The 13,543-nt window shown below is 38.4% G+C and overlaps 1 protein-coding gene across 10 annotated transcripts in view; it reads right to left on the bottom strand.

The window, feature by feature from the left end:
- Window positions 1-13,543, bottom strand: part of NEO1 (neogenin 1) — a gene marked incomplete at its 5' end in the record, with an annotated part of 242,114 nt that overhangs the window by 51,221 nt on the left and 177,350 nt on the right. For all 10 annotated transcript variants that reach the window (XR_014296303.1, XM_082647399.1, XM_082647406.1 and 7 more), the window contains 3 exons: window positions 2,202-2,340; window positions 2,717-2,865; window positions 7,203-7,357. Coding sequence is in view for 9 of the 10 variants with exons in the window: in XM_082647399.1 (XP_082503525.1) it covers window positions 2,202-2,340; window positions 2,717-2,865; window positions 7,203-7,357 (443 nt within the window). The remainder of the gene's footprint in view (window positions 1-2,201; window positions 2,341-2,716; window positions 2,866-7,202; window positions 7,358-13,543) is intronic.

Below are 13,543 nucleotides of genomic sequence, written 5' to 3'. Positions count from 1 at the left end.
TATATGGAGAGATAAACCATGTTCTTGGATTGGAAGAATCAACACTGTAAAAATGACTCTACTACCCAAAGCAATCTACAGATTCAATGCAATCCCTATCAAACTACCAATGCCATTTTTCACAGAACTAGAACAAACAATTTCACAATTTGCATGGGAACACAAAAGACCCCGAATAGTCAAAGCAATCTTGAGAAAGAAAAACGGAGCTCAAGGAATCAGCCTCCCTGACTTCAGACTATATACTACAAAGCTACAGTAATCAAGACAGTATGGTATTGGCACAAAAACAGAAATATAGATCAGTGGAACAGGATGGAAAGCCCAGAGATAAACCCACTCACATATGGTCACCTTATCTTTGACAAAGGAGGCAAGAATATACAATGGAGAAAAGACAGCCTCTTCAATAAGTCGTGCTGGGAAAACTGGACAGGTACATGTAAAAGAATGAAATTAGAACACTCCCTAACACCATACATAAAAATAAACTCAAAATGGATTAAAAACCTAAATGTAAGGCCAGACACTATCAAACTCTTAGAGGAAAACATAGGCAGAACACTCTATGACATAAATCACAGCAAGATCCTTTTTGACTCATCTTCTAGAGAAATGGAAATAAAAACAAAAATAAACAAATGGGACCTAATGAAACTTTACAGCTGTTGCACAGCAAAGGAAACCATAAAAAGACGAAAAGACAACCCTCAGAATGGGAGAAAATATTTGCAAACGAAGCAACTGACAAAGGATTAATTTCCAAAATTGACAAGCAGCTCATGCAGCTCAATATCAAAAAAATAAACAACCCAATCCAAAAATGGGCAGAAGACCTAAACAGACATTTGTCCAAAGAAGATATACAGATTGCCAACAAACACATGAAAGGATGTTCAACATCACTAATCATCAGAGAAATGCAAATCAAAATTACAATGAGTATCACCTCACACCAGTCAGAATGGCCATCATCAAAAAATCTACAATTAATGCTGGAGAGGGTGTAGAGAAAAGGGAACCCTCTTGCACTGTTGGTGGGAATGTAAATTGATACAGCCACTATGGAGAACAGTATGGAGGTTCCTTAAAAAACTAAAAATAGAACTACCATATGACCCAGCAATCCCACTACTGGGCATATACCCTGAGAAAACCATAATTCAAAAAGAGTCATGCACCACAATGTTCACTGCAGCTCTATTTACAATATCCAGGACATGGAACCAACCAAAGTGTCCATCGACTGATGAATGGATAAAGAAGATGGGGCACATATATACAATGGAATATTACTCAGCCATAAAAAGAAACGAAATTGAGTTATTTGTAGTGAGGTGGATGGACCTAGAGACTGTCATACAGAGTGAAGTAAGTCAGAAAGAGGAAAACAAATACCGTATGCTAACACATATATATGGAATCTTAAAAAAAAAAAAAAAAGGTTCTGAAGAACCTAGGGTTAGGACAGGAATAAAGACGCAGACATAGAGAATGCACTTGAGGACATGGGGAGGGGGAAGCGTAAGCTGGGATGAAGTGAGAGAGTGGCAGGGACATATACACACTACCAAATGCAAAACAGGTAGCTAGTGGGAAGCAGCTGCATAGCACAGGGAGATCAGCTTGGTGCTTTGTGTCCACCTAGAGGGGTGGGATAGGGAGGGTGGGAGGGAGATGCAACAGGGAGGAGATATGGGGATATATGTATATGTATAGCTGATTCACCTTGTTATACAGCAGAAACTAACACACCATTGTAAAGCAATTATACTCCAATAAAGATGTTAAAAAAAAAAAAAAGACCTATTTGGCAGTCAAATATGATTACTAAGTAGAGCAAGCCCAGCCTTCCAACAGCCCTGGGATGGTCTGTGCTATGAACAAGCAATAATATTTACTTATACAAAAGCATCTAGTAAAAATAAAAATACAGAGAAACTATTCAGTTCCAGGCACTACATGTTCTATGCTCTCTCACTGGATCTTTACAGCAACCCAATGAAGTTGGTATTATAAATTTCACATATAAGGAAACATGCTCAGACATGTGAAGTGACTTGACCGAAGTCACACTACTAGAACTGGTATCTGAACCAGTTCAGATGTCAAATCTCCTTGACATCAAAGCCCATGATCTTGCTACTATGCCACCAGCGCCCCCAAGCATGGTATTTTGTTCCACAGGAAGAAAGACTCACCATCTGAAAATGTTCGAACAGCAACATCTTGTGTGGAGACTCCAGGACCATGTTTATTGTAGGCCACCACTCGGAAACTATACTCTGTATATTTTTTCAACCCGTTAATGGTGTGGGAGTGACTTGAAACATCAACATCCTTGAATAAAATAAAACAATTTATATATACACAACTCAAGCCAAAAGAAATGCTGCAAAATAAAGAATTAACTATACAAATTCTATATTTGACATAATGCAGATTTTTGTCCCTTTTACAGAATATTATTTAACAGTTAAAGCAAATTAATCATAAGCACTGCAGTTTGCTGAGAAATACTCCTTGATGTTTAGGAACCCTTGCTGGCAAAAACTACAGAATAAACCTTTGTACCAAGAAATAGAATCTATCAACTTTTCATTTCTTATACGCATTTTTTTCCTCAGATTTCTAGACAAGCAGGTTTTGAGATTTGGAAATATATTTCAACTCTACTATTCCAATCAATGCATTAAAAAATGGCTTCCTACTATACCTGTTCTTTATCAGTTCCTTTTTCCATGTAGTACAGTTTGTAATTCTGAATTTCCCCATTTCCAGACAATGGTGTTTCCCAGGTGACAGTAATGGAAGTAGGTGAAGTTGCATACGCTCGGATGTTAGGTGCTGGGCCAGGGAGCTGAACTAGAAAGAAAATTTCAAGACAGTACGACATAAATAAAATTTACTGCATCCCTCAAGACCATTCTCAGCAATAATGGCACACTATGGTTTTTTTAAAAAATTTAATTAATTAATTAATTATTTTTGGCTGTGTTGGGTCTTCGTTGCTGCACATGGGTCTTCTCTAGTTGCAGCGAGCAGGGACTACTCTTTATTGCGGTGCGTGGGCTTCTCACTGAGGTGGCTTCTCTTGTTGAAGAGCATGGGCTCTAGGCACGTGGGCTTCAGTAGTTGTGGCATGTAGGCTCAGTAGTTGTGGCTTGCAGGCTCTAGAGTGCAGGCTCAGTAGTTCTGGCACACGGGCTTAGTTGCTCCGCGGCATGTGGGATCTTCCCGGACCAGGGCTCGAACCTATGTCCCCTGTGTTGGCAGGCGGATTCTTAACCACTGCGCCACCAGGGAAGCCCTGGCTATGTTTTTAAAACAATAAAAACTACGAAAACAAGTGATCTGACTGAAGTGGTTTCAGGATAATATATAATTAAGTGATTTCCGTCTTTATGACTGAAAAACCAAAAATCATCTGCGATGTATCTCAAATTTATTCAAAGAAAAAAGTGAACAGTGCAGAATTCTTCTTGTGGTTTATAAAATCCTAGTTTTGCAGTGGGACTGCAGCACATAAAAGCAAACATCACAAAAAGAGAGCCTTCTCTTACCAGGCTCTGGGGATACAATGAATGATGGACAGAGTCCCTGCCCACAAAGAACTCCCAGTCTAGAGGGAAGTCAGACATATAGTTACAAAGAAGATCCTAAGTGCTGATAGATTAGGTAACGTCTGTAATGAAAACTGAAAGAAGAGAGCACACAATTCTGCTTTGGGTGGGGGTGGTTAGGAAAGGGAAGGATTGGTGAGGACTTCTGGGGAGCAGGAAGAATGAGTAGTTTTCTCAGACACCAAGAGGGAAATTGATCCAATCAATTTGGACAAAACAGGTAAGAAGACAGTGTCATGTGGTTCAGGTTGAAACAAAGAATGGATAAGGGAGACAGAATGCTGCAAAGGATGACAAGAGCCAGATAAAGGAGAACCTCTAAAGCCCTGCTATGAGTTTGGATTATTTCTTGCAGGTGTTAGGTAATTACTGAAAAATTATGAGCAGGAACATGACGCGATCAGATCTGCATTTAAAAAGAACATGAGAACACATGCATGGAAGAAAAACAATACTGGCACAAGACTAGATAAATAATAATTTAAAAAATAGCCACCATTTATTGAATGCTTGCAATCAGGCCAGCATTAAGTGCTTTACATTTATTTAAATTACATCTTATTTAATCTGTGCACTAACCCAAATGAGACGGATACTGTTATCATCCCTACTTATGGATGAGGCTGAGAGGTTAAGAACCATTCCCCAAAGATGGAAAAGTTGGCGGGTAGTGGAGCTAGGAGCTGAGCACTTCCTCGTTCTAAAACGTGGACTCAGGAAAACCAGTTAGGGGATTATGACAACACCCTCTGTGGGATGATGTGACTGGAAGATCCCACGATTGGCTGACTGATTGTCTGCCCAGCTCTAAATCCTACAACAGCTCACATCCTTTTTTACTATATTCTTTTTGTCTGACTGACAGGTTCCAGTCCCAGTTTATACACAAATCCTGGCAGGTGCCTATATCTACACTTTGGTGGATACTCTCTATCTGAAAACCATTTCTCTGGTGCCACTGCTTCTGTAACAGACATCCATTAGATTTAAGGAAAGGGGAAAAAACAAACAAAATGTAAAACAAGCTGGCTTGCTTAAATAACAGCATGACAGTTGAAGATTCGTTTTCCTACCAAAGCAGAGAAACCTGAATATGGTTTTCTGGCAGTTGTTTGCTTTATTTAGGCATGAATCATGTTATTCTCTTAAGAGCATATTTTGTGCAGCCTGACAGGTGGGAATCGTCACACTTCTGCTGCTATGGAAAACTTTCCCCTAACTTTTTAAAAGGGAAGGAGAACAGAACAAATTCCCTTGAAAGCACTTTCAGTATATTCATTGGCTAAATGTAGGCAAAGATGATCCTAAAATAGGAGCTAGTAAATTCTTCCATTTCATCTGTACAGTGGCATTAAAAAATGGAAAAAAATTTAAGTTGGTTTGAAAAGCTAAAAATGTAAACTATTTTCCCAGGGCTGACTCCCACACTTACGGCCCCTCCCACCTGCCCCCAAGCTGAATACCTCCAGATAAAATGCAAATCTCTCTCCACTAACTCCTCTTTTGCCAAAACATGTTATAGTCACTCTCTACCCCTAAAATACTCTCACCACAATCTGCTGGCCCTTCCATCTATATTCTTATTTAGCTACTTTCGTTTAATCGAATTCCTTGAATAAATGATTGTGCTGCCTACTTTCCTCGTGATGACTGTACATCACATTATTGCCCGTTTACTTGTCTGGCGCTGGTACCAAACTGCAAGCTCCTTGTGAACAGAAGTCAAGTCTTACTCGTCTTTACATCTTGCTGCCTAGCATGGTGCCTGGCACATGACAGGCACTCAATAAATCTCTTCTTTCATCTCTAACTTGACAATGGCCCTTCTAGTCCAGTGGTTCTCAATAGTTTGACTTGTAAGTTCTGAAATGATAATGAAAACCACAGGCTCTTTCCCAAGGAAAATATGAACATGTACAGACACACAAATATTTTCATGTATCTTCAGAAAGTTCATGGCCCCAGGATTGAACCCTGGAACTGAATCAAATTCAGTGGTCTTTTCCTTTACTTTCATCATGACTCACCTTGCATGTGCACTGTTTGTCCTATTTTGGGGTGGGGTCAAGCAGTGTCCTTCCCCAAGAATGCTTGCTCTAAGCCAAATGCTTTAAGGCCAACCTCAGGTCTCATCTTTTTCTAGGAACCTGACTTGATATACCTAACTTTTACAGTAACTCTTCCTTGTTCTGTATCCCATTATCTCTCATGAATGACGCCTATATGTGAGAGTTAATGAAGGAAATTGAGTTTTGCTTCGTGGCTTGAGTTTGAAATCTAATAGATTGCTCCTGCTCTCATCTGAACACAGTAACCATGAAATTCAACATCCTTTCCCTGCAGCGAGAACACATTCTTTCCTTAAATCAACGCCCCACCACCACCACCCCGCTCTCTGTTGGCCCTCTTGTTATTGCTTGGGTTTGATTCCTGATCTTTAAGCTCTATTACTGGAATGATCAATGGCCTCCTATATTGACTGCTCATTCTTTAAGGGGAGAATTCCTATCTTGTCCATCCTCTGCATCTCTTATAGTTTTTGCAGTGCCTGGTAGAGGAGGTCCTCAATAACTGTTTGACGGGTAAATGATTTGCTGCAGCATTAGAAAGTGAAGTTCCACAGCTTTTCGACTTTACTTATTCTACCCATCAGGCAGAGTCCTTGAATTATTTCCATAGTTTCAGCGGTAAATTCATTTAATATGTTTAGTTCCCTGGTCAGTAGCTTTCATGAATTTATCTCCCATGCTCCCTAGCTGAAGTAAAATTTTATTACTGCAAGTTTGTTAATACAGAAACACTAGTGCAGTTAACAGTAAAAGAAATCTGGAGAAGGCTCCAAGGAAAAACAGTGGCTCATGTTAAAAGGTAAAAGTGTAGAAGAAAGCCTCATGAGATAAGCATTAATTTTGATTTGACTGCTTCTTGTCATTTCTGGCCTATAGTTTAAAACCAAAATTTAAGACATAGAAGACATTTATAAGATAAATCAACTTGACACTCATTTCAGTTGGAGAAAATCTTAAGAAATGTAACTGGAAGTAACATTATTTAGCACAAAAGACAGCAGGTCCAAAGTAAAGCCCTGAAGAGATTCCAAAGAGTGTGGTATGTATAAAGGTCAGGGCAATCCCGTTGAACAATGATTAAATACCTACTTCCTGTGTGAGGCACTGCATTAGATATGGTGGGAAATAAAAGGATAGAAAAGACTCTGTCTTTGCCATAAAATTAATGATACATTCATAACCATAATTCAAGGAAGAAAATGATAATGTATCTTAGGACTGTCGAGATACAATATTAGATAAGATCAGAGGGAAGGTTCTAGGAAGGCATCTGAGCTAGGTCTTAACGGATCAGTGAAATTTGGGTGTCTATCAGCAGAATTATATTGTCTTACACTATTTGCTACTGCTTGATGTGAATTAATTTGATCTCCCGAAACTATTTTGTAAGGACCTTGAAGGTGAGGAACTGTTATCTTCTGCACTCCTATGGTATGCCAGGCTATATATAAGGTAGCCCTTCATACAGGTCTCCCTACAGGTGGGGCTGACAGAGAGGTGGGAGACTTACCCTCAGGCTGTGTTTCTACTCGTAGTGGAGCTGAACTCTCTCCGGAGCCATGTTTATTTTGAGCCATAACTCTAAAGATGTACACAGTCGCTGGCATTAGGTTTTGGATGGTTACCTGCATTTCTCCGGGGCGACTGGTATTTTCAACACGTTCCCTTTGGAGAAAGAGGGATCGATTAGGAAAATTTCCAGAATGTGCAGATTCATTTTCATTGTAATGCCTATAGATACCATATGACATCAAAATCTTAATAAATCTAAGTCAAATTAACTCTCAAAAAAGGAAACCTTTGGGGGCGGAACAGTGCACAGAATATGGACGCTGGCAAAGAGCAATGTCATACATGTCTGATAAATCGCTGGTGTTCTTGCTTAAACATTACTGATACTGCTGGCTATAATCACAACTTCCTTTCAGAAAAGACACAAAGAATCTTCTTGGTGCCATCTCAAATGGGGCAGCTGGTCACCAATTCTGTACGCTTTAGGAATCACTGAATTTTAAGGGGTTATCCTCAGGGAGACATATAGAAGGTGATTATAGGTATGACCCAATTTTCACACAGTATCAAAGAATGCTGTGTATCTTCTGGATAACAGACTCTCAATAAAAAGAAAATTAGAGATTATCACTTTCAAAACTGAGAACAAAACATTAACAATTTAAATGAATCCAGTCTATAAAATAAGCTAATCATGACTCTGCTTTTATTTTATTATTATTATTTTATTTTGCGGTACGCGGGCCTCTCACTGCTGTGGCCTCTCCCGCCGCGGAGCACAGGCTCCGGACGCGCAGGCCCAGCCGTCATGGCTCACGGGCCCAGCCGCTCGGCGGCATGTGGGATCCTCCCGGACCGGGGCACGAACCCATGTCCCCTGCATCGGCAGGCAGACCCCCCACCACTGCGCCACCAGGGAAGCCCATGCCTCTGATTTTTATAATTTATTTCTTAAAACAAAAAATCTTCTTGAATGATTTTCAATGATTTGAAACGTTTAACAAATCTTATCACAAACAGTACAAATGGCCAGTGGTCTAGTGTTATGAGATGAAAACACAAAAACAGTTATCAGTTAGGTTCTTAAAAAAGGTGGCCTCCAGGCTCTATTTTGGGGGTCTCTGTGTCCACACTTGGGCCCATAATTATGCTCAGTATACTGTACTCACTGTAACAAAAACCAGATTATATTTGCTTTCAACAAATATTGTAAAGGAAAATAATTGCTTTAGACAAATAGCTGGTCTTTAAGAATTACTGATCATGTGAGGAAAGATCTGTGTCTATCTTGAGAGAGCAATAAAAGGGCCCAAAACTACTCTGTGGAAGAAATTATTTAAAATTACCTAATAATCTGTTGAATTAAATTCTTACTTTAAAATACTGATAATTTTCCCTGAAGCTACTGATTAAGATTTGTTTAGTTCTACATGACCATATGCCAATTTGTCTGACTGTGTGTGAACATTTGCATTTCGGAGATGTGAGCATTTTTCAATAGTTTTCTATAGTTCTTTAAACTATGTTATTTTAATTAAAACAAACAAACAGTACCCACCCACAACATATTTATAAAGGTTGTCTGTCTACAGTCAGTTAGGTCCATTGGAAAAGAATATCATGGTAATAAAAGTTATTGCTCAGAGACACTTGGGATACCTATAGATATTATTTTCTCTTCAGCTAAACCTCTAAATCACAAGATTTAGAAGGAGAGTATCAACTGATTTCTTATGCTGTGAGGTTTCTGACACTTGATCCAATCACAAATGCCGTCTAAAAGGAAGTATGGTATTTGACATTTCATTAAACTAACAGCTCCATGCCAGAGCACAGAATAGTCTGTTTCGCTCACTGTACATGAAACTTTAAACAAGTTCTCTCTCAGAAAGACAGCGGGGGGTGGGGGAGGGGGGCACTATCTTACTTTAAATAAAAGTGAAAGTGTTCATTCATGTTCACATACCACAGAAGCACTAGCAGAAGGCTCACACACAGAAGTACCATCGCAAATGTGTACTGAATGAATGAATGGAAATTTGCCTTTTGATGTGTAAATGATATACTAATGATATCACGTTTATCTTTTTGTTTGTTTCTATGTAAAAGGGGAAAATACCTAGAACAAATTTATACAGAAGCATTACAATAAGAAAAAATCAGTAGTAGGTAAGATTCCCTAAGATGAAACATCTAGCACCTGAAAAGGCTTCTAACAGTAGATTGGTCTGAGGTCCCAGAACCAAGTGTCTGTCTAGAAAAAAACTTTTGACTTCAGGAAAGATCCAGGGTGAGTTATGAAGGACAATTCTCATAAATGTGTGAGGTTATGATGGGTCTTAGGTTAGAATGTCTTAGCTAAGAGTCAAAAGAGAAAGAAAAAGATACACTTTATACTAAGACAGTGCTGGGCCAGAAGTTAGGAGCTCCAATTCTAGTTCTGGCAATACTACTAGCTTGCTAGGGGATCGTGGGAAAGTCACCAATTCTTTCTGGGCTTCAGTTTCTTCATGTATTAAATGAAAGAACGAGCCCAGGGTGGTGAACTTTTTCTTAAAGGGCTTGATAGTAAATATCTACAGGCCAAGATGCCAAATGAAAAATATTACCAACCATCTCCACAGTTAAAAATCCAAGTATAACTTTAGTTGGTCCTCCCTATCCACAGTTCTGAATCTGGGAATTCAACCAATTGTGGATCATGTAGTACTGTACCATAGTACAGAAAAATCCACATATAAGTGGATGTGTGCAGTTCAAACCCATGTCGTTCAAGGGTCAACTGTAGTTACTTGTATAACCTATTAAAATGTAACCGTTTGAAAATGTAAAAACTATTCTTAGCTCTTGGGCCATAAAAATAACAAGTTTGATTTGGCCCAGGTTCTATAGTTTGCCAGCTCCCGGACTAGACTAACAGATATGTAAGGCTTTGTCCAACTCTAAAATGCTATTAATTTCTGGAATAACTTACTCTGTACTTTCCATTTGGTGGCTAACAGAAAATACTGCTGTTTACATTAAAGGCATTGAAAAAAAAAAAAGGTGAACATTTCATAGGTGAAATGGCAGAGGAAGAACCCTTTGGAATTTCAGGAAACTCAGGTACCCAACAGAATTATATAGCTCATGACCAAGGCACATAATGCCACCTGGTGGTTGAGTTATCAAATGCAGGAAGTAAGGGAATTCGTAAATGCAGGCAGCGGCATATATCCTCACATCGAAATGTTTTAAGTCTATGAAGATAATGTCTATGAAGACCTTCATTTTTTAGATGAGAAAATTTAACTTATAAAGGTTAAATAAATTTTGTTTATAAAACAAGTAACAGGGATCTAGTCTTTGACTTAGTGTTATTTCTATTCCTTCACTGCTTCTATTCAGAAATCATAAAGTAATGAAGCGACAAAAATTATTATTACAATCTCCAAGAATATTCCTTTGAAATATTCCCCAGATTTATTGTCTGTTCCAAGTCACTGCTGTCATCTTCATCTGGGCCTACCACATGCCTAGATCAACCTAACTACTACTGATCCGTCTCCCTGACTCCACTGCTTTTCCTCTCTAATCTTATGCAGTGCCCTCCAAGTACTGCTAATAAAAGCTGTTTAATAAAACCACAGTGTACACTTGCTCAGAAGTCCAAAATGGTCCCTTCTTAACTGATTGTCAAAATTCTTACCGGCATTCCAACACTTGGCTCCAAATTTCCACTTTATTGTAATCTCTTACTAATTCTGACCAAAAACTCTAGGCCAGAGCTTTCTTACTTTCCCATCCTTTCAACAACACAAATTAAATTGGATCTTCCTTGCATCTCCTCTTTCTTTACATATACTTGCCCTGTCCTCCTGCCCCTGCCAATTTATCTTCTACATTTTTTCAATTCCAACTTCATTTATTAATCATCCCTGCTTATTTCAATACATGATTCACTAATAAGTGACAGATTTTCATTAAAAACAAAAGTATATATAATTAAAAGTCCTAGTTTTTCTCCCTCCTTAAAACCTGTTCCACCCTGAGACCTAAAGGTGGCATGTAGACCTGTATCTTGACATTTTGGGCAAGATAATTCTTTGTTTTGGTGGGTGGGGGGGAGCTGTCCTGTACATTGTAGGATGTTTATCAGCATCTCTGGCTTCTACTCACTAGACAGCAGTAAGCATCCCCTCCCATCTCAGCTGCAATAACCAAAAATGTCAGCAGACATTGCCAAATGCCCACTGGGAGATGGGGGGCAAATCTGTCCCCGGTTGAGAATCACTGACCTAGGCATTTATATATACATCAAAATATATAGATATAAGTCATTGAAAAAATTCCTGCATCATACTTCATATGGATATACATATATTAACTATATGCCCATTCCTCTACCAGTGGACATTTACTTTGTTTCCTTTTTTTAATCCTTACAAATAATGCTACATAAACATTTTTTATGAGTGCCCTATATGTATGTATATTGGCATATCTATAGGACAGACACCTAGAAGTGTAATTGTTGGGTTGAAAGGAATGTGCATTAAAATTTTTTTTTTAATTCTGCCAAATCACCCTCTCCAAAGGCTCCTCTAACTTATACTACTACCAAGAGCCTAGATTGGATTTAATCCCAACATTCAGCTCACTTAACACTGGATATTATCAACTTAAAATTTCTGCCAGCCTTACACGTGAAAAATGGTAACTCATCATTTTGTATTTCCAAGATTGTTAGTAATCGTGAAAACTTTTTTTTTGAACTTTAATGGGCTTTCCACTAACTTCTTTGAGGCACCTACTTATACCATCTGCCTCTTGAGATATCTGTCTTTTACTTGTGATTTGTAGAAGTTCTTTATATAGACTGGATATCAATACAATCTTCTACAAATGTTAATTTTTTTCCCAGCTTATCAGTTGATAATTTGATTTTTTTTATTATGTTTTATCACATGGAATTTTACAGTTATATAATAAACTCTGTCAATCTCTCCTATATGGTTCCTGAATTTTCTGTCTTCCTTTAAAAGATACATTAAGTGATGAAAATAGTTTCTATATTTTCTTCTAATACACTTAGAAGTTTTAAAAATACATCTTGATACATCTATAACTTGTTATACATAAGAGATACAACTTTATTCCTTCTATTAAACGGAGGTTAATTATCTCAACATTTCTTGAATAATTATTATTTCTCCATTCATTAGAATTACTCACTTAACAAGTATTTATTTACACTTGTAGTGCTACTTATAAGCCAGGCTCTGTTCCAGGTGATGGTGATACTCCACTGAACAAGACAAACACCATGAGTGCATTAATATGAAGAGAAAATTTCTGAGTATTAAGTGTTCTGAAGAAACACAACACAAAAGCTAAAAAACAAAATACGGTGGTATGTTACAGTGATGTTCTGGTAAATGTTTAACAACTGGCTCTGGTTTGTAGCACTTCTCACTGTAAGTACTCCCTCTACCCAATTCTGAGCTACTGAGCCATGTCATTGGGTTTGCAAAATTTCCTGAAAATTTAACAACTGGCTTGGGAACAAGTGCCCCGCTGTGCGACAGTGACCAAGGGGTTAAGCTGGGTGGGTAGTCATGGAAGACCTGACAAGGGATCATCTGATGATGACGGACAAGAAGCCAGACAGTTATTTGTGACGGAAATGCAGTTCTGGTGGAAGGAACAACAAGGGCAAAGGCCCTGTGATGCACATAAGCTTGCTTCTGAGGAATTACTAAAAGCTTTTTCCCTTCTGTGTAATCCCATGACGTTTGCAATGCAATCTAAAAGTCTACTGGAAACATTTTAAGACAGGTTCTGTTTGGTAGTAATATCTTGCCTTTCTGGGACTAGCTCTACATTTCCTTATCTTTGTAACTCCCCAAACATCCAGTGCAGTGTTCGGATGAATATTCTATGACCCTGGGAGCAGCTCCACCTATCTGACTCAAATTATGTCACTCAGATGTCTTAAGAGTATTAAACCAAGGGGTACTGACTTGACGAAGGTGCCTATACTTGCTGAACTTGCCAGTCTGGTATTAAATACAATATATATCAAATCTAGGCACCCTTGTAGAAATACAAGCTTTATTTCATGGGTTAGTGCCATAACCAAAACAGATTATTTTAGTTTTCTTATTTTGGTGTGAAGTAACAGCACAATGAAGGAATCTACTCAGCAATATTCAGAGTACACAGTCAGCATGTGGCATGGTACCTCCCAAAGAGTTTATAACCTGGTTGGGAAAACAACACAAATACACATAAAATAACAGAAGAGTAACAACTATGGTAGTATTAGATCATGTGTTATCATAATTAAGTGCCAATATC

This window comes from Grampus griseus (genome assembly GCF_964374135.1).
Source record: "Grampus griseus genome assembly, chromosome: 2".
Taxonomy (NCBI): domain Eukaryota; kingdom Metazoa; phylum Chordata; class Mammalia; order Artiodactyla; family Delphinidae; genus Grampus; species Grampus griseus.
This window is presented reverse-complemented; position numbering and strand designations above follow the sequence as displayed.